The sequence below is a fragment of the Piliocolobus tephrosceles genome, chromosome 5 (genome assembly GCF_002776525.5).
Source record: "Piliocolobus tephrosceles isolate RC106 chromosome 5, ASM277652v3, whole genome shotgun sequence".
Classification (NCBI taxonomy): Eukaryota; Metazoa; Chordata; class Mammalia; order Primates; family Cercopithecidae; genus Piliocolobus; species Piliocolobus tephrosceles.
In genome coordinates, this window is record NC_045438.1 from 125,211,237 (window position 1) to 125,232,989 (window position 21,753).

The following is a 21,753-nucleotide window of genomic DNA, read 5'->3' on the forward strand; positions in this document are numbered from 1 at the left end:
GTAAAAAATGAATTTATTAAAAAAAAACCCATTTATCATTTCCTAACACATCCATATCCAAGTAGAAAATAAAAGCCTGGGCAACATAGTGAGACCCTGTCTCTACAAAAAATTTAAAAATTAGCCAGGCATGATGGCGCATACCTGTAGTTCCAGCTACTCTGCAGGCTGAGGTGGGAGGATTGTTTGAGCCCAGGAGTTCAAGGCTGCAATGGAGCCATAATCACACACCTGTGAATAGCCACTGATAGCCACTGCACTCTAGCCTGGGCAACATAGTGAGACTTCCATCTCCAAAAAAATAAGACAAGGAACTAATAATTAGGATAGGATATACAAGGAACTCTTGCAAATCAAAAAATAAATAATTTTACCATTTGTCATGGAAAAATGGGCAAAGATTATAAATACGTAAATCACAGAAGCAGACACTCAGCTGGCTTACAAGTGTATGAAGAGATCTTCAATCTCAATTAGTAATCACAGAAATGTAAATTAAAGCAAAACAAACATTATATTGGCAATTATTTATTTATTTATTTATTTTTCTGAGACAGAGTCTCACTCTATCATCCAGGCTGGAGTGCAGTGGTGTGATCTCAGCTCACTGCAAGCTCCACCTCCCGAGTTCATGCCACTCTCCTGCCTCAGCCTCCCAAGTAGCTGGGACTACGGGTGCCCACCACCATACCAGGCTAATTTTTTTGTATTTTTAGTAGAGACGGGGTTTCACTATGTTAACCAGGATGGTCTCAATCTCCTGACCTCGTGATTCACCTGCCTCAGCCTCCCAAAGTGCTGGGATTACAGGCATGAGCTACTGCACCCAGCCAGCAAATATTTTTAAATATTAGATAATACGAGTTGTTGAGAACATGGGGGAAACAGGAACTTTTATGTACTGCTAGAGGGAATATAAACTGTTACAGTAGGACATTAGAAGCAACCAATGAATTCGTCACTAGGGAAAATGGTCTGTAAACATGGTGGATCCATATCATGGATTATGCTGCAAGTAACAGCCATCGAAGCCATCAATTACAAATAAATACAGCCACAGGGAGAGATCTCTAAGGTCACTACTGAGGGAAAATTAAGAAAAAGAATGAGATCTATTAATAGCACAAAATCATCTTGTAATTAAAAAGCACATATACAAAGCAATACTGGGTAACTTATAAAGATATAGGCCGGGTGCGGTGGCTTACGCCTGTAATCCCAGCACTTTGGGAGGCCAAGGCAGGTGGATCATTTGAGGTCAGGAGTTCGAGATCTGTCTGGTCAACACGACGAAACCCCATCTCTATGGAAAATACAAAAATTAGCCGGGTTTGGTGGTACATGCCTGTAATCCCAGCTACTCCGGAGGCTGAGGCAGGAGAACTGCTTGAACTGTGCAGGCGGAGGTTGCAGTGAGCTGAGATCGTGCCACTGCACTCCAGCCAGGGCGAGAGTGACGCTCCATCTCAAAATAAAGAAATGAAGAGAAGAGAAGAGAAGAGATATATACACATCTAAGATATATCAAGTATATCAGCGGGTACAAGAGGGTGAGTGGGGTACAGAGGGAGTGGGAAAATCACTATGAAGGGTAAAAGTAGCAAAATACAATGAGAAGGGCCTTGTGCAGCCCATGTAATAATGTGCTAAGGAGTAGAAATTTTGAATCACTCAACTCCCTATATCTGAGGTCCCCCTTTAAAAAGCTCACCCTTCTTATATATGAGTTAACCAAGACACTAAGTTACAATAATATAAATTAAGCTACCAATGACAAAGTGCTCAGTCAGCCTTCTATTGATTTTTTTTGTTTTTTGAGATGGAGTCTCCCTCTGTAGCCTAGGCTGGAGTGTAGTAGTGAGATCTTGGCTCACCGCAACCTCTGCCTCCTGGGTCCTGGTTCAAGCAATTCTCCTGCCTCAGCCTCCTGAGTAGCGGATTACAGGCACGCACCACCATGCCCAGCTAATTTTTGTATTTTAGTAGAGATGGGCTTTCATCATGCTGGCCAGGTTGGTCTTGAACTCCTGACCTCATGATCCACCCACTTCAGCCTCCCAAAGTGCTGGGATTACAGGCGTGAACCACTGCGCCAGGCCTCTGCCTTCTACTGACAACACTAACCTGCCCTAGATATATCTAAAAGAGAAATTTACTTTCATACAGATTTCACAGCTTCTCAACAGCCATATACCTGGAAAGATAAGAAAATTTGTATATGCTTCCATGTGAGTCCTTGTGATTCATTCAGGCTGTAGTTTAAGTTTCCTTTCAATTATTCCATGGAGAATCAGCATGACCAAGCAAAGCAGGTTCCAAAGGCAGGAAGCAGAAGCAATATGATGCTATGGAAGTACCTTTCTGAACAGTCTCTTCTGCTGTTGTAGGGCCTTGGGGCAACCCTTCAATGTAAGTGCTTGGCAACAAGTCTGCTGAGATAGGCTGACCTTGTAGCTTTTGTAGTCTCTCTTGTACAGCACTGGTCAGATCTACATAAGCCTCATCAATGCTGGCACGTTCAATCACAGCAAAACGCGACATTATCTCCATCACTTCAACACTGGCTTCCCGGTACCTAAGAAGTGTAAGGATCATTCATGCAGGCAATAAACAGAGGCAACCTTGAGATTGTCTGCTCCACTCCCACCCTGCCATAATGAACAATAATACACATAATCAAGAGACATGTGGCTTAACAGAGACTAGAAAGTAGTAACTGAAAGGGTCAACAGGCAGGCAGATGGTCAATAATAGAAGCATGGAAAAGGAAGAACCACGGAGGCAAACATTTTTAGCACAATGCCAGAACTACCAAGGTAGAAAGCATTCAGACTATGAACACGTCTATATGACAAGGAACTCTCTAAAAAATAAAGAAATGTCTCACACTTGTGTATTACTGTGATCACCTATTCCTTTTATTTTCATATATCCACCAAGAAATCTTCTGCTTCTAATTTTGTCTCAAAAAAAAAAAAAAAGGGGTGATTTACATGGAACATGGCACTGATCAGTGAACCAGAGTATATGGTCTTCCCCAGGATAATATTTCTCACCATAAATTAACAAACTGGCATATGGAATTTATACTTCAGTCAACGGTGAGTTTGGTTAACATGTAAACTGGTCATCACTACACACACACACATGCCTTAACCAACCATTTATGGATATACTAATATTCAAATTATCAAATTGAAGATAAGCACCTAGAATGTGGTGATATGTCTGGGCGCACAGACAACCGTCCTCAGGGTATACATACCAATCTCACCATATGTCTTCTATTCAAACTTTAATAAGCAGCTCTTCTGCCCGTATAGCTAGTTTTCTGTGACAATATACAGATATTTTCTTGGTTCTTTTCTTTTTCTTTTTGAGATGAAGTCTCGCTCTTGTCCCCCAGGCTGGAGTGCAATAACGGGATCTTGCCTCACTGCAACCTCCGCCTCCTGGGTTCAAGCGATTCTCCTGCCTCAGCCTCCCAAGTAGCTGGGATTACAGGCGCCTGCCACCATGCCCAGCAAATTTTTTTATATTTTTAGTAGAGACGGGGTTTCACCATGTTGGCCAGGCTGATCTCGAATTCCTGACCTCAGGTGATCCTCTCATCTTGGCCTCCCAAAGTGCTGGGATTACAGGCATGAGCCACCACACCCAGCCACTATACAGATATTTTCTTTGCTTTGGTTTGGACCTGCTTTGTAGTGTCCAGTTCTTTGTTCCTATTAAATTTATATTTACCATAAAAATGAAAACACTGGTACCTCTTCACCATGACACCCATAAAAACTAGTAGAATCATTGTTCTAAAACATTCTCAAATTAGAGAAATACTTGACTTTTTTTTTTTTTTAATCATTATTTGAGCCAGGAAGAAGATAGGCCTCAAAGAAAATAAAGAGCAAGACCAGGCACGGCGGCTCACACCTGTAATCCCAGCACTTTGGGAGGCAGAGGTGGGTAGATCACCTGAGGTCAGGAGTTCAAGACCAGCTTGACCAACATGGAGAAATCCCGTCTCTACTAAAAATACAAAATTAGCTGGCATGGTGGCACATGACTGTAATCCCAGATACTCGGGAGGCTGAGGCAGGAGAATCACTTGAACCCAGGCGGAGGTTGTGGTGAGCCGAGATCACACCATTGGACCCTAGCCTGGGCAACAAGAGTGAAACTCCATCCCCCGCTCACAAAAAAAAAAAAAAGAAAGAAAAAAAAGAAAGAGCAATATGCTCACATACAAAGCCAGAAAAGGATACCTGCAATATTGTGAAATATATATTGGGTCTTCAACCCAGTTTCCTGGCATACAACTCCAGAAATCCTTGGAATCACCCAAGTTTTGTCTTTTTGTATGCTAATGTTGAATAATAGCTTCAGAAGGGTTGGAACCTTTGGCCCCACCCCCTCAACTTCTGCGGAGGGGACAGGAGGAGAGGTCTGCAGGTCAAGTTGATCACCTATGGCCAACGGTTTAATCAGTCATGAATACATAATGCAGCCTCCCTAAAAACCCAAGAGGACAGGGTCCAGAGAGGTTCCAAATAGCTGTTAACGGTAGAGATTCCTGGAGGGTGACTCACCCAGGGAGGGCATGAAAGCTCCGCACCCCTTCTCACATGCCTTGCTCTATATATCTCTTCATCTTCATCTTTTTTTTGACAGGATCTCACTGCTGCCCAGGCAGGATGCAGTGGTTTGATCATGACTCTCTGCAACCACAATCTCCTGGGCTCAAGTGATCCTCCCACCTCAGCTTCCCGAGTAGCTGGGACTAGAGCTGCGTGACACCATGTCTGGCTAATTTTGTGTGTGTGTGTGTGTGTGTGTGTCTTTTTTATTTTTTTTTTTTAATTTTGGTAGAGACGAGGTCTTACTATGTTGCCCAGGCTGGTCTTGAACTCCTGAGCTCAAGCAATCCTCCTGTCCCAGCCTCCCAAAGTGCTAGGATTACAGGCGTGAGCCACCATGCCCAACCTATCTGTATCCTTCGTAATATCCTTTATAATAAACCAATAAACATAAGTAAGTGTTCTCCTGAGTTCTGTGAGTAACTTCAGCAAATTAATCCAAAGAGGGGATTGTGGGAACCCCAACTTAAAGCCAGCTGTTCAGATGTTCTAAAAGCCTGGACTTGTGATGGAAAGGAAGGAGGGGATGTTCTTGTGGTACTGAGCCCTCAGCATGTGGAATCTGAAGCCATCTCCAGGTAGACAGTGTTGGAACTGACTGGGAGGACATACAGCTGGTGTCTGCTGATTGGTGTGTGGGGAAATACTTCCACACCTTTAGTCACAGATGTCTTCTGTGTTGATCGTTCTTGTGGTGTGAGAGGAGAGGAAAACCATAGTTTGAATTTTTCCAAAATAATACTTGGTTTCAGTGCTTCCTCACAGCCTCTTGAGCAAATCACTGCAAGGCATTTTTAAGAGTATTTGGAAAACTTAATCTTCAGTCAAGTCTATCTTCTTTTCTAGCAATAAATCCAATGTGGGTCTGGCTATGCTACTCTACCTTTAGACTTCTAATTCATAGAATTAGAATTCAGAAGTATCTCAGCTCCTGAGTCAAAGCATGATTCCTATACCACACCACAAAGCACAGTGTATCTTGAGAACATAGATATTAGAATCTTAAAAAACACATGTGAATCTTCAGTCTTTCACTTAGCTGTCTGAATTTTTTTCTTTCTTGAGACAGGGTCTCACTCTGTCACCCAGACTGGAGTGCAGTGGTGCAATACGGGCCCACGGCAACCTCTGCCTCCCAGGCTCAAGCAATCCTCTCACCTCAGCTTCCCAAGTAGCCGGGACTGCAGGTGTGTTCCAACGTGCCTGGCGAATTTTTGTATTTTCTGTTACAGACGGGGTTTCCCCATGTTGCCCAGGCTGGTCTCCTGGACTCAAGTGATCTGCCCACGTCAGCCTCCCTAAATGCTAGGATTACAGGCGTGAGCTATCACCCCCAGCCTAACTTAAATTATTTAACTTCTCTGAACTTGATTCCTTATCTGTGAAGGGGGAGTAATATTAGTACCTACCTTATAATGATGTCAGATTTCATAGAGATATTGCCTATAGAGAGCTTAACACTGTGCGTGGCATGTGATAATAGGTTCAATACATATTAGCTGTTAGGATTAAAGGCTGGGGTTTGTGCCTACCTCTGACTTAGCTATGCTGATACATATCCCCCAGTCCAAGGCGAAACTTCTAGTATTTGCAGAGAGATAGCTTAATCTAAAAACAAAGAAATCTCCCTTAATATTGTTCAATTATAGTAACTAATTCCTGATATTATACTAGAATGTCAGTTTGACTTAGCCTTTCCTGGAAAAATTATGTTCCACGGTCAATTTAATTACTTCAAATACTTTAGATTTTTGGATGGAGAATATGGGAATTGGTATTAGGTCTCAATTTAACAACCAATTTTGAACAATTAAGGAACTGAATAGATATGAAAGGCAGCAACTCTTATATGTTATAATGGTTTTGAACTGTCCCCAAAACACAGTATTAAAATCTGTTTTTCATTCCACAGAGACAAGACGGCTGACCAAAAAGAATTTTTTCAGATGTTATTTACATGGAACAAATTCACAACACCAGTTCCTGGACTCATGGAGTATTATTTTCGACTCCTTTATGTCTCCTTAAATAATGTTTTTTTCTTACTTGGTGAGGTTAGCTTTCCCACGGGACTCACGAACTTGTGCCAGTAGAAGATCTGGACATAACTTCTTAGCATCATCTGCCCACATACTTCTAGTGACCCCAAATGCACGAGCTTCATAACTCACTGCAATTATTCTAAGGTTAGAAAAAAAAGGAAACAGAAAACATATTACATGATCACAAGCAAAAACAAGTAACATTTAACACAAGTCATCTATAAACATATTAGAAACTTTTTGACCACAGATGCCATCATTCAATCCAAAACAAAGCAGTTCACAAATCTCAAAAATAGGGCCAGGCACAGTGGCTCATGCCGGCAATTCCTGCACTTTGGGAGGCCAAAGCAGAAGGACTGCTTGAGGCCAGGAGTTCAAGACCTGCCTGGGCAATATAGTGAGCTCTGCCCCGCCAACCAATCCCCATCTCTACCCACTCCCCAAAAAATAAAATCAGCTTGGCATGGTGGGGCACTCCTGTAGTTCTAACTACTTGGGAGGCTGAAGACGGATGATCACTTGAGCCCAGGTAAAAGCTGCTGTGAGGTGATGGTGCCACTGCACTCTGGACGGGACAATAAAGACCCTGTCACCACCACCACCACAATAAAGGACCTGCCACAGTGCCACTGTGTTACCATTGAATAGTTGTAACAATAACAATGATACATACCCACCACCCTTCCATGATTTGTACTGTACAACTGCACAAGGTTTATTCCTCAAATGAGGATTTTGCCGCTGCTCCACTTGAACAAAAAAACAGTCCATGTCCACGAGAGCAACCACTCGATCCTGTCCAGTAGCCATTTTTCTGTAACACAACATTTTATGGACGGTTAGAAAAACACCTAATCCGAAATGCTAGGGAAAACTGTAATTCCATTCTTTCACTGATGAGTTACCATGAGCATGGGAGCATGCAAACTAACAAGAATGAAACAGGCATTTAAGTCCACAGGTTGAGTATCCCTTATCTGAAATGCTTGGGATCCAAAGTGCTTGAGACTTTGCATTTTTTTCAAATTTTGCAGTATTTGCATTATAATCTCCAGTTAAGAATCCGTAATCCAAAAATTCTAAACCTACAATGCTCTAATAAATATTTCCTTTGGCTGTGTTGGTGCAAAAAAATGTTTTGGATTTTGGAAGACTTCAAATTTCACATTAGGGATACCCTGAGTGGAAAATACAGTTTTTGTTTTTAAGATTCTTTCATTCAACAACAATCAACAAGGTAGACTTCTGTGATCAAATGTGTGAGGATTTCTCCCCACCAACAAACAAGCAATCAATTCTGCAGCAGACACCAAGTGGGTATCCTCCAATTCGAGTCTGACATTACCTACCTGGATAAAGCGTCAGATCTCACAGGTTGATGGCTCAGTCCCACAAGACTGCCCCCTACTTCTGATGCCAATCACAAGCCACAGTTTGTTTTACCTGTGCTTCTGACTGGATATAAATTAGGGTAATCTCATGAGCCCCTCTTTGGGTTCGGTTAATTTGCCAGAGTGGCTCACAGAACTCAGGGAATCACATTTCTTAGTTTACTATAAAGGATATAAAGATGAAGAGATATACATGGCAAGGTATGCCCTCCCTAGGAACACCACTCTCCAGGAACCTCTTTTTGTTCCTGTCCAGAAGCTTTTCGAACCCTCTCCTCTTGGGCCTTTTATGGAGACTTCATTGGATATGCAAGACTGACACACAAGTAGAAATGTGACTGGAGAAAAACTATATGATCTAATACTAATAGACTGGGGAAACTCAGCAAGGCCTGTCTGTTCAGATTCTTCCTGGCCTCTCTGGGTAGCATTCCTTCCTCCAGGGTATGGGGTAGGACCTCTTCTGAAATGAAAGTCTTATGACCCATAATCAGAAAGGCAGGGGAAGATGAGAATCCTGCTTTGGGCAAGTGAAAGGAGGGCACGAGAAGGTCAGAGAGAGATTCTGTTTTCTGAGGCTTGCTTCAAAAGCTCCAACATTATAACGAAAGCTAGGGGAGTTATGAGCTAGGAACCATGGACAAAAACTAACATACATATATCATAGTATCACAGATACTCAACCTGTACTGCTGGCATAAGAATAAATTAGTACAATTTTATGAAAGCAATAGGTATCAAAAGCTTTAAAAATACTTATCCTTAAAAGAAATGACCACAAAATACAAAAATAGCCAACTGGCACATAAAAATAGGCTCACCATCATTAGTCACAGGGAAATAGAAATTAAAATGCACATCACCAGGGTAAGAGAACCAATACTGAATCTAGCTGATAGACAAACTTCAAGTATAAATTCAGGGAGAAGAGAAAGAGAAAATAATATATAACATCATAGCATTCATGAAAAATGTCAACCTTTTACTCTGAAATACTTTTAGACTTACAGAAAATTGCAAATATGGTCGAGTTCTCCTACTCCCAGTTTCCTGATGTTAACATCTTACTTAACATAATTATCAAAATTTAAAAATGAACGTTGGTATATTATTAACTACATACTTTACTCCCCCCAATCTGTGGCATCTCCTCGGTTGCTCCTTGTTTTTCATGACCATGACACCTTTTTTTTGAGACAAAGTCTCACTCTTGTCCCCCAGGATGGAGTACAATGGTACAATCTCAGCTCACCACAACCTTCGCCTCCTAGGCTCAAGCAACTCTTCTGCCTCAGACTCCCAAGTAGCTGGGATTACAGGCGCCTGCCACCTTGCCCAGCTAATTTTTGTATTTTTAGTAGAGACGGGGTTTCACCGTGTTGGCGAGGCTGGTCTCGAACTCCTGACCTCAGGTGATCCGCCTGCCTCGGCCTCCCAAAGTGCTGGGATTATAGGAGTGAGCCACCGCACCCGGCCGACCATGACACTTTTATTTATTTATTTATTTATTTATTTATTTATTTATTTATTTATTTTTTTTTTTTTTTTGAGGCGGAGTCTCGCTCTGTCGCCCGGGTCTCAGCTCACTGCAAGCTCCGCCTCCCAGGTTCACGCCATTCTCCTGCCTCAGCCTCCAGAGTAGCTGGGACCACAGGCGCCCGCCACCTCGCCCGGCTAGTTTTTTTGTATTTTTTAGTAGAGATGGGGTTTCACCGTGTCAGCCAGGATGGTCTCGATCTCCTGACCTCGTGACCCGCCCGTCTCGGCCTCCCAAAGTGCTGGGATTACAGGCTTGAGCCACCGCGCCCGGCCCCATGACACTTTTAAAGAGTATTGCTCAGTTGGTTTTTGTTTGTTTGTTTGTTTAGACGGAGTCTTGCTCTGTCACCCAGGCTGGAATGCAGTGGAGCGATCTCGGCTCACTGCAAGCTCTGCCTCCCGGGTTCATGCCATTCTCCCGCCAAGACTGAGTAGCTGGGACCACAGGCGTCTGCCACCACTGCCAGCTAATTTTTTTTTTTTTGCATTTTTAGTAGAGACAGGGTTTCACTGTCTTAGCCAAGATGGTCTCAATCTCCTGACCTTGTGATCCACCCGCCTTGGCCTCCCAAAGTGCTAGGATTACAGGCATAAGCCACCTCGCCCGGCCTGGACAGTTATTTTGAGAATGTCTCTTAATTTGGGTTTGTCTGATGTTTTCTCATGATTAAGATCATGCATTTTTGGCAAGAATATAATGGCAGTGATGGGGGGGAATACATGCTATCAATATATCTTATTACCTATTTAACCATGATCAGTGAAATCTTTTTTGCCACATTTGTCATTATAAAGTTGCTATTTTCCTTTTGTAACTTAAAAATATCAAAGATACTTTCAGACAGCAAACATCCTGTTTCTCTTCAATCTTTCAATCACTAGGCACCCATCAGTGGCTCTTGCCTGTAACAATTACTTTGTAGCATTCTGTGATTTTTCTACCTATTCATGTAAATTTCTTAAACACAAAAGAAAACTCAATCTAACAGATAAACATACAAAAAGGTACAAATGGTAGCTTGGAAGAAGAAACCTTACATGCTTGAGAGTGGATGCCAACTATTATTTAACATTTTTAGTAATCTGGAAGAAGAAATATAAAGCAGTGGCTCCCAAAATTTGCTATACATTAAAATCACCTGGGAATCTTTCCTTTTTTTTTTTTGAGACAGAGTCTCGCTCTGCCGCCCAGGCTGGAGTGCAGTGGCACAATCTCGGTTCACTGCAATCTCCACCTCCCGGGTTCAGGCCATTCTCCTGCCTCAGCCTCCCGAGTAGCTGGGATTACACATGTGCGCACCACCCCGCTCGGCCTTTTTGTATTTTTAGTAGAGACGGGGTTTTGCCATGTTGGTCAGGCTGCTTTAAATACTATTGATATTTGACTTCCACAACTGTATATACTAACTTAATCGGTATGGGTATGACCTGGGCATGGGTTTTTTTTCTTTTTTTCTTTTGTTGTTGTTGTTTTTGAGATAGAGTTTTGCTCTTGTTGCACAGGTGGGAGTGCAATGGCACAGTCTCGGCTCACTGCAACCTCCGTCTCCCGGGTTCAAGTGATTCTCGTGCCTCAGCCTCCCAAGCAGCTGAGACTACAGGCGCATGCCACCACGCCCGGCTAATTTTTGTATTTTGAGTAGAGACGGGGTTTCACAATGTTGGCCAGGCTGGTCTCAAACTCCTGACCTCAGATGATCCACCCACCTCGGCCTCCCCGAGTGCTGGGATTACACGCATGAGCCACCGCGCTCAGCCTGGCAGGGGGATTTTTGTTTTGTTTTTTTTCCTAGACATAGTCTCGGTCTGTCACCCAGGCTGGAGTGCAGTGGCGAGATCTCACCTCACTGCAACCTCCACCTCCCAGATTCAAGCAATTCCTCTGCCTCAGCCTCCCCAGTAGCGGGGACTACATGCGCGTGCCACCACGCCCGGCTAATTTTTCGTATTTTTAGTAGAGATGGGGTTTCACCGTGTTAGGTGAAATGGTCTCGATCAAGATGGTCTCTATCTCCTGACCTCGTGATCCGCCCGCCTCTGCCCCACAAAGTGCTGGGATTACAGGCGTGAGCCACTGCGTCCGGACGGGGATTTTTAAAAGCTCTCCAGGTAATTCCAATATGCAGCAGTTTGGGAGCCAAGATCTATATAAGACAATCGAAATACCAGCAATCCACGATTTAAATACGAGAAACACAGGTTATACAGTTGAGTGAGCACCCAACTGTATTCTAAAAAAAGTATTTCAAAAACTAACATCCACCTTGAAAAACAACGTCTTACAACTGCAAAGCAAGAGGGTGAGTGGAAAGAAAAATAATTAAAATCACAGTAGTTAAAGCATTCATTCCTTATAAATTCCAATCGACCACTCGCCTAAAACAGGCAGAATGTGATACTTTAAACATTTACAAGTTAAAACCATAACATGCCAGAAATCCCTTTACTTTGAAGTGGCTTTTCTGTAGTACTGGAATAGACTGAGCCAACGAATAGTATTCTCACAAAAAAAAAAAAAAAAAACACAGGCTAAGCACCATATTAGATCCAAATACCAGAAGTGGAGCAGGAATAGGAAGCAGTGATTTAAGTTCAGCAAACAATTTACTAAGCACACAATCACAAAAACAGATATGCAGACTTTAACAGATAATAAGACTTTTGAGGTTTTCCGTTTATGTATTTACTCGAGAAAGCAAGAGCTTTATTTATTTTTGAGACGGAGTTTCGCTCTGTCGCCCAGGCTGGAGTGCAATGGCTCTATCTCGTCTCACTGAAACCTCCGCCTCTCAGGTTCAAGCGATTCTCCCATCTCAACCTCCCGAGTAGCTGGGATTACAGGCGCGCGCCGCCACGCCTGTACAAAAATACTAAAAATGCAAAAATAATTTTTGTATTTTTAGTAGAGATGGCGTTTCATCATGTTGGCGAAACTCCAGGCTGGTCTCGAACTCCTGACCTCAGGTGATCTGCCCGCCTCGGCCTCCCAAAGTGCTGGGATTACAGGCGTGAGCCACCGCGCCCGGCCAAGAGCTTTATAAAGATGTAAAACGAAGCAGACTTTCCGCCCAAGCCATGCTTTTGGATAAGGATTACACTACTTTGCAGTCTTCCATATAGCACTTGGCCAACTATCAAAACTGCACAAACCTTCACTAATTGCAATTATTCCCTTTAACATCTCGAGTTACCCCAATCCGCATAAAACAAGTTTAGTGCCCACCAGGTAATAATACATCCAGGAAAATAATTCCAAGAGAGAGGTTTAAGAACTACAGAGAAAAACATACTTTTTTCTACAAGAAAAATCTTAGAGGACAGTACCAGGGCCTTATCTCTGTTAGCAGGATTTATATTTCACGTAACGTTGGCCCAGTCACTGCTACATTATAAAACCAATAGCCAAGGCAACATAGAAAGTCTGAACACACTGACAGCGAACGGTTCTAAATTTTCTTACCAAGGTAACAAACAACTGGCAAAACTGCCAGCAGCAGATGCCGCAAATGCTGGGCTCGGGGTCCACTGGAAGGAAAACGGAAGGGCTCTTGAATATCTTTTCGCCTTTCTGGGAGCGGGCCAGTGACTTTCGAGCGAGATTTATTCGCTGTGACGACGGAGAAACTGAGAAGGGGTCGTAAAGGATCTTGCCCGGACAACCGCCCCCAGCAGCTTAAAGTCGTGAGCGTCACGCCCAGCTACGAAGCTGCCAGACTGAGGTCAGACAGCGCGCGCGTTATGAAGGGCCGTTGACGCGGCTGCGCACCGCGGCCCTTCCGCTTCCCGCCCCGCCCATCCAGGCTCAACCTTCACCCGGGAGCCGCCACTTCCGCGGGCGCGTGCGCAGTGGCGGGCCGGGCGCGTGCGCAGCGCCGGCATCTTCCCAGCGCGAGCTACTGCTCACGCTCCTCCTCCAGCTTCCCACCCCCGCCTGCCCGCCGCGGCCCGGTACCAACGGGTGGTCTCGCCGAGGGAGCTGTCGTGCCTCGTGGTCCCGGGACTGCAGTGTTGTGCGCTCTCGGCGCGTGGAGCTAGGCGTGGCGCTAGGCATGGCGATGGATCAAGTAAACGCGCTGTGCGAGCAGCTGGTGAAAGCGGTGACGGTCATGATGGACCCCAACTCCACCCAGCGCTACCGGCTGGAAGCCCTCAAGGTATTTGGGGTCCTGGCGTCCTGGGGCGGTCCCGACACCCTTTCCCAGCCCCAGCAGCTCCGGTGCCGCCTGTAACTGGGGTAGTCTCCCGCCCACGCGGCCCCTGGACCTCCTTTCCCAACTCTTCGGGACCTTCCCTTCGCGGCCCTCCGCGCCTCTCCCAAACCCCCGCCTTCTCTACTCGCCGTTCCTGTCCTTTGCTTGGGACGCTCCGGTCCCTAGCTGCTTCTCATCTCGCCGCCGCTTCCCACAGCCCTCTCCTCCCCCTGTCCTCTCTTTGCACTCTTGTTCGCAACACTACCCTTGCCCATTTTCGTTCCCCAAACCCGACATCCCCTCGCCTTCCCGAGGCGCACGTGTAGATCCCGTCCCCAACACCGGCTTCATTCTTTACGGTCTCCCTTGCACTAAACGTTTTCTTGCTGGCTCACTCCTCTGACCCGAATTGACCGAGCTCCAGCCCCTCTAGTACCCTTATGCTTATATCCTTTAACATCTCTCGCTAACTTTCGTTTGTGTCTTGGACATTTTCTGAGGAAATTCTCGCACCCCTACTTCTCCCATGTTTTTGAATGTGATATTTTTAGGCTATTTTGCGCAAAGATAACTTCTACCACTTACTTTGCATTTTAACAAGGGCAGTTTGGTTTCCTGAAAGTAGTTTGCTTGAGACCCGAATGCTCTACTCTTGGGACTGACTTATGTTGCAGTTTGAGGGTCCTAATACAATTCAAGCTTACTTACCCACAAAACAACGTGTGTGGGCTGTGAGAAATGGCCATTTAGGAGAAAATACTTGTGCTGTACATTTTTAAAGTGATGTTAACTTCAAAAAAGAGAGTGACCACCACTTGGAGGAAATGTTACAATACGTGTATGTATGCCACAGTGTTTGGAGTCAGAAACAGTTGGCTTCTATTAGTTTGGTTATTATTATTAATATTTAAAGTAGACACAAAAGTGGGGAGAATACGACAGTGATTCTGCATGTTCCTGTCACCTAAATTCAGCAATTAAAGATTTTATCACATTTGCTTTTTCCACTGCCTGTCCTCTCTCCCTGCCTCGAAGATTTTTAAAAGAAACCCTAGAAATTGTTATTTCACCCCTATGTACATCGGGGGGTGTCTCTAACAAAAAATTTCTTATTCCTTTGGGTCCATTTTTTTCCAACACTAGTAGGGCTACTGTTGGCCACAGCATGGAAAAAATCTGGAACCATCACACTGGAAGAAATGTTTATCAGTTCTTTACTGATAATATATATATGATATATATACATAAAATAGAGTGGACACCACTTGGAAGAAATGTTATATATATATAACATTTTATATTTTTTATATTTATATTTGTATATTAAATATATGTTTTAAAAACAACTGTGCTTGGAGATCCATATAATATTGATCTAAGTTTTGCACCTTAAACGTATAGCTTAGGTTGGAATTTCCTTTTGAGATAGGGTCTCACTCTGGTTGTCCAGGGTGGCGTGCAGTGGCGAGATCTTGGCTCACTCCAGCCTTGACTTCCCGAGCTCAGGTGATTCTCCCACTACTTCAGCCTCCTGAGTAGTAGCTGGGACTATAGGCGCCTGCCACCATGCCTGACTAATTTTTAAAAATATTTTTAGGCCGGGCATGGTGGCTCACACCTGTAATCCCAGCACTTTGGGAGGCCGAGGCAGAAGAATTGCTTGAACCTGGGGGGGCAGAGGTTGCAGTGAACCGAGATCATGCCATTGCACTCCAGCCTGGGCGGCAAAGTGAGACTCTGTCTCAAAAAAAAAAAAATATATATATATATATGTATATATATATATACATATGTATATATATTTAGTAGAGATAGGGTTTCGCCATGTTGCCTAGGCTAGTCTCAAACTCCTAGACTCAAGTTGTCCACCCATCTTGGCCTCCCAGAGTCCTGGGACAGGTGTGGCCCTGGTTGGAGTTTCTTAAGATGAAATTCTTTTAGTCCCTATTCTCTCAGCCCTCCAAAGGAAACACTAACTTTTCTTCTTTCAGTTTTGTGAAGAATTTAAGGAAAAGTGTCCTATCTGTGTCCCCTGTGGCTTGAGGTTGGCTGAGAAAACACAAATTGCCATCGTCAGACATTTTGGCCTTCAGATCCTGGAACACGTTGTCAAGTAAGGAGCTCTTGGACATTACCACTGAAGTCTGAGAGAACAGATTTTTATATCTTATATAACCTATAGAGATGCTGTTTGGGTGAGTAGAGAAGAGCAATCTCCAAGAAGAAAGGAATGATCCCCTAGATGTTATCAGAACCTCACAGGAGCTCTCATTCAATATTTAACCTTTCTTTTCTTAAGTTTCTTCATCCATGTAAAGTGTGTGGTACATATTACCCATTCAACAATTATTACCTGCCATTTAGCCAATACTTACTGAGCTCTGACTATGTGCCAGTAGCCCTCGAAGCCTTTTTAGAGTAATGCAATGTATAGGTCAGTAAATCTCTCATTAGGCACTGGGGCTTTCTTTTTTCTCTCTTTCTGAGTTTGTGTGCTTTCTCTGGGTAGTACATCCAAAGTAGGATTATATGAGAATAACTGAAAACCCCTCCTAACTTGATTGTCCTACCTTCAACACCTGCCAGAAGAGGTAGCCTTTAAGACTTAGCCATAGTTTTTCTGAAATTATTTTGTAAGCCAGCACAGAAAATGAGTGATGTCAAAATTGCGTTTGCTGAAAAGTAAGTACATTGCTTGCACTTGTTGGAGTACGTTGTTGGAATTGACTTAGATGTATATTCAATTTTGGCCCATCAATAAAATCATGAGGAGAAGATCATGTGTGGTACAAATCTTGTGCAGATTCCAGTTAATGGACCACTGCATATATAAAACCTTTTCCGAAGAATTTTTCTGTTAGTATTTTGGTTAAATGTAGATCATTTTTGTCCATTTGTTGACAGGTCCAAAATCAAAAGTATAATTTCTTAATGAAATCTCCAGTGTAATCAAATGTAGAAATCAGTGCTATTCTCTTGTAAAGGCAAGACTTCTAAAGTGGTTCTATTGACTTTATGAATTTTGGTGGACAGGTTTCGGTGGAACGGCATGTCTCGATTGGAGAAGGTCTATCTGAAGAACAGTGTCATGGAGCTGATTGCAAATGTAAGGAATGGGTGGTTGGGAGACATGTTTCCAAGGTAGTTTAGGCAAAGCGTGACTTCTTCAATAGAGAGTTTGTGTAAAAATTCATTGGTTCTAAATCGGTCAGACAGCACAAGAAATCATAATTCAGGCCAGGCACAGTGACTCACAACTGTAATTCCAGCGCTTTGGGAAGCCGAGGTAGGAGGATCACCTGCGTCTAAGAATTCGAGAGCAGCTTGGGCAATGCAGTGAGACCCCATCTCTACCAAAAATACAAAAATTAGCTGAGCGTGGTGGCGCATGCCTGTGGTCCCAGCTACTCAGGAGGCTGAGGTGGGAGGATTGCCTGAGCCCAGGAGGTCCAGGCTGTAGTAAGCTGCGATGGTGCCATGGCACTCCAACCTGTGCAACAGAGCAAGACTCTATCTCAAAAAAAAACAAAGAAAAGAAAAGAAAACAGAATAATTCAGCATATGTCTCTTACTAGGTTTAATTAATCACTCTTATGTATTGACTTCTATTTTTTTAAATTATAAAGACAGGGCAGAGAGGATTAAATATTTTCAACAAATCAATAAGATTCTTAGATCTAAATCAGATTGAAACACTGTCTATTTTATATTCTTTTATTCCGAACAACTACTGTGTGATACTAATGATGAAAAAGATGCAGAATTTTAAGTATGCGGGATGAATTGGTTTCAAGTATTAGAATATGACTTTTTCTTTTTTTTTTTGAGACAGGGTCTCTGTTGCTCAGGCTAGATTGCATTAGCATGATCATAGCTCACTACAGCCTTGAACTCCTGGGCTCAAGTGATCTTCTTGCTTTAGTCTCCCAAGTAGCTGGGATTATAGGCATGTGGTACCATGCCCAGCTAATTTTGTTTTTGTCTTTAAAGAGACAGGGTCTCACTATGTTTCCCAGGCTAGTCTGGTCTCAAACCCCTGGCCTCAAGCAGTCCTCCCACCTTAGCTTTCCAAAATACTGAGATTATAGGTGTGATGACTGGATGACTGTCTCTTTAAACACAAAACAGAGTATGTGACTTTAAACATGTTCAAAATTGTAGCCTTTTTTCTTTCTTGTTTTTTTTTAAATAAAAGACATGAAAGATGGAATCTGTATCTTCTAATACTTCTGCGTTTTCTAGTATTAGAACTATTGGTAAAATATTCATTTGCTCCTTCATACCCTTCCATTTTACCAGCTACTCACTATACTCCTTATTTCTATACTCTTCCTCCCTGGCCTTCTGCAAACTGAAATAGTCAATATGACAATCTTTTCATTTTGTAAAGAATAATGATGTCATCGTAGCTCTCTATATGACAGCCTTTTTATTAGGTGATGCAACCCTCACTTAACCTTTAAGTGGAAGAATGATTAGCGAGAATGCAGGACAAGTGACTCAGGCATGAAGAACTGGTTCGTTTGTTCTGTTTGGTTTAAAAGTAGGCCTGCTGATAAATTTTGTACAACTCTACAGCCCAGCTTTTTTCTGGAATTCTGGAATCCTGTCTTGCATATCTCTTAATATCTCTTGTTCTTTTTCAGGGAACATTGAACATTTTGGAAGAAGAGAACCATATTAAAGATGCTCTGTCTCGAATTGTAGTAGAAATGATCAAGCGAGAGTGGCCACAGCATTGGCCTGACATGCTAATAGAATTGGACATTCTTTCCAAACAAGGGGTATGAAACACAACCATATCAGTTTGGTATACTTTTCCTTGGAACAAACTTCAGGGTTGTTTGATTTTGTTTGTGGTTTTTTTTGGCAACAGAAAATAGCCCTTGGATATACATAAAATGAAAAGATATTTTAGTTTTTAACTAGTTTATTTCTGTTGGTGTAGGAAACACAGACAGAATTGGTGATGTTTATCCTTTTGCGACTGGCAGAAGATGTAGTGACTTTTCAGACACTTCCGCCTCAAAGAAGAAGGGACATCCAGCAAACATTAACCCAGAACATGGAAAGGATCTTCAGTTTTCTGCTTAACACACTTCAAGAAAATGTAAACAAGTACCAGCAAGTGGTAAGGGATACCCCTACCTATAAAATTTGTATTTTCCAATATGTTTTTGATTAATCTTACAGTAAGGAACTAGGGTAACAAAATGAAAGCCTATTTTATAAGCAAAAAAGTAAAAAACTAGGAAATGACAGAAAAGCTAGAGCTCATTTTCTTTCTTTTTTTTAAAAAAAAAAAAAAAAGAGAGAGAGAGGGATCTCAGCTTACTGCAACCTCCACCTCCTGGATTCAAGCGATTCTCCTGCTTCAACCTCCCAAGTAGCTGGGACTGCAGGCATATGCCACCACGCCCAGCTAATTTTTGTATTTTTAGTAGAGATAGAGTTTCACCGTGTTAGCAAGGCTGGTCTCAAACTCCTGACCTCAGGTGGTCTACCCACCTGGCTTTCCCAAAGTGCTGGGATTACAGGTGTGAGCTACTGCGCCCAGCCCTAGGTGTTATTCTTAATTTTATTTTCAGAAATTCCTTATGAAAATACTAATTTTTGAGGCTGGGTGTGGTGGCTCACGCCTGTAATCCCAGCACTTTGGGAGGCCAAGGCAGGTGGATCACAAGGTCAGGAGATCGAGACCATCCTGGCGAACGTGGTGAAACCCCGTCTCTACTAAAATTACAAAAAAATTAGCCGGCTGTGCTGGCGGTTGCCTGTAGTCCCAGGCAACCGCCATCTAAAAAAAAAAGAGAAAGAAAATACAATTTATTTATTTAATTTTTTGGAGAGGAAGTCTTACTCTGTCACCCTGGCTGGACCGCAATGGCACAATCTCAGCTCAATGCAACCTCCGCCTCCTGGGTGCAAGCGATTATCCTGCCTTAGCCTCCCAAGTAACTTAGATTACAGGCGCATGCCACCATGCCTGTCTGATTTTTGTATTTTAGTAGAGATGGAGTTTCACCATGTTAGTCAGGCTGGTTTTGAACTCCTGACCTCAAATAATCCACCTGCTTTGGTCTCCCAAAGTGCTGGGATTGTACGCGTGAGCCACCACGCCTGGCCTAATTTTATATGCTTGTAAGTTAACATTATGTGCCTTTGTATGGATTTCAAATATGAGAATAAAAATAAACCATATTTGTATATTCACTGAATAGACACTATTTTAATGTATTTAACATTGTGTGTATATATATACACACATATACACACACACACACACACACACATATTTTTTGAGACAGAGTTTGACTTTTGTTGCCCAGGTTGGAGTGCCATCTCGGTTTACTGCAACCTCTGCCTCCCAGGTTCAAGTGATTCTCCCGCCTCAGCTTCCCAAGTAGTTGGGATTACAGGCATGCGCCGCCACGCCTGGCTAATTTTTGTAATTTTAGTAGAGATGGGGTTTCACCATGTTGGCCAGGCTGGTCTCAAACTCCTGGCCTCAGGTGATCCACCTGCCTTGGCCTCCCAGACTTCTGGGATTTACAGGTGTGAGCCACCATGCTCAGCCAACATCCAGTATTTTTGAGTACATGGTTTTCATATACTTATGCCATACATACATGATCATAAATTGTATTCATTTAATTATGCTTCTGACTTGTTCTCCCTAGGGGAATGTCAGTTACGCATTCTTAGTAAAGTTGTGTTACTTTCCAAGATTAAAAATTGCATATATTTAAGAATCATTATTCAAGGGCATTGATTGGGGGGGTAGAAAGTTATGTGGCCTTTTGCTCATTAAAAACACTGGATCTTTATACTTCCTTTCAGAAGACAGATACTTCTCAGGAGTCAAAGGTAAGAGCTCTTTATAAAGTTCGAAGGAGACCTTTGAACCTTTCAGGTGAGGGGATACGTGCACCTAGTGGATGGTGACCTCAGCCTTGCTTCTGTTGTGTTGTTTTGGAGACAGGATTTTAGTCTGTTGCCTAGGCTGGAGTGCAGTTGTGTGGTCTCAGCTTACTGCACTCATGACCTCCCCAGCTCAAGTGATCCTCTCACCTCAACTTCATGAGTAGCTGGGAATATAGTTGCACACCACCATGCCCGGCTAATACTTTTTATAGAAACAGGGTTGCAGTGTGTTGCACCAGGCTGGTCTCAAACTCCTGGCTTCAAGTGATCCTCCAGCCTCGACCTCCCAAAGTGACTATGGGCCGCTGCATCTGTCCTTTTTTTTTTTTTTTTTTTTTTTTTTGAGATGGAGTTTCGCTCTGTCACCCAGGCTGTAGTCCTGTGGTGAGATCTCAGCTCACTGTAAGCTCCGCCTCCCAGGTTCATGCCATTCTCCAATAGCTGGGACTGCAGGCGCCTGCCACCATGCCCGGCTAATTTTTTTGTATTTTTAATAGAGATGGGGTTTCACCATGTTAGCCAGGAGGGTCTCGATCTCCTAACCTCGTGATCTGCCCGCCTCAGCCTCCCAGAGTGCTGGGATTACAGGCATGAGCCACCACGCCCGGCTTGTCCTTTGTTTTGTATTTGATCCCTGAGCTATGGTGGAAGGGAATTTTTTAAAAAACTTTTTTTTTTTTTTGACACAGGGTCTTACTTTGTTACCCAGGCTAGAGTATAGTGACTCATACATGGCTCACTGCAGCTTCAACCTCCAGGGTTCAAGTGAGCCTTACCTCAGCTGGGACTATAGACACACACCATCATGCCTGACTAATTTTTGTATTTTCTTTGGTTTGGATATTTTTTTTTTTTTTTTTTTTTTTTTTAAATAGACACTGCATTTTGCCATGTTACCCAGGCTGGTCTTGAACTCCTGGGCTCAGTTGATCCACCCACCTTGGCTTCCCAAAGTGCTGGGATTACAAGTGTGTGCCACTGCGCCCAGCCTTGGGAAGTAAAACGATAAGATTTGGAGTTTTGTAAAAAA

At 43.1% G+C, this 21,753-nt stretch overlaps 2 protein-coding genes across 4 annotated transcripts in view; one reads left to right on the forward strand and one right to left on the reverse strand.

Moving 5' to 3' along the window:
* Window positions 1-13,440, reverse strand: part of POLH (DNA polymerase eta) — a 37,527-nt gene extending 24,087 nt beyond the window's left edge. The window contains exons 1-4 of one of the 2 annotated variants that reach the window (XM_023212888.2): window positions 13,070-13,440; window positions 7,353-7,493; window positions 6,681-6,815; window positions 2,358-2,575 (exon numbers count right to left, since the gene is read on the reverse strand). In XM_023212888.2, the coding sequence (XP_023068656.1) occupies window positions 2,358-2,575; window positions 6,681-6,815; window positions 7,353-7,489 (490 nt within the window). In that variant the 5' untranslated portion in view covers window positions 7,490-7,493; window positions 13,070-13,440. Of the gene's footprint in view, window positions 1-2,357; window positions 2,576-6,166; window positions 6,243-6,680; window positions 6,816-7,352; window positions 7,494-13,069 lie in introns of those variants that run through there. The other variant, XM_023212889.1, reaches the window with a different exon arrangement.
* XPO5 (exportin 5) overlaps window positions 13,441-21,753 on the forward strand; it is a 53,026-nt gene continuing 44,713 nt past the window's right edge. For both annotated transcript variants that reach the window (XM_023212887.1, XM_023212886.1), the window contains exons 1-6: window positions 13,441-13,763; window positions 15,791-15,912; window positions 16,833-16,905; window positions 18,446-18,583; window positions 18,748-18,930; window positions 20,640-20,666. In XM_023212887.1, the coding sequence (XP_023068655.1) occupies window positions 13,659-13,763; window positions 15,791-15,912; window positions 16,833-16,905; window positions 18,446-18,583; window positions 18,748-18,930; window positions 20,640-20,666 (648 nt within the window). In that variant the 5' untranslated portion in view covers window positions 13,441-13,658. The remainder of the gene's footprint in view (window positions 13,764-15,790; window positions 15,913-16,832; window positions 16,906-18,445; window positions 18,584-18,747; window positions 18,931-20,639; window positions 20,667-21,753) is intronic.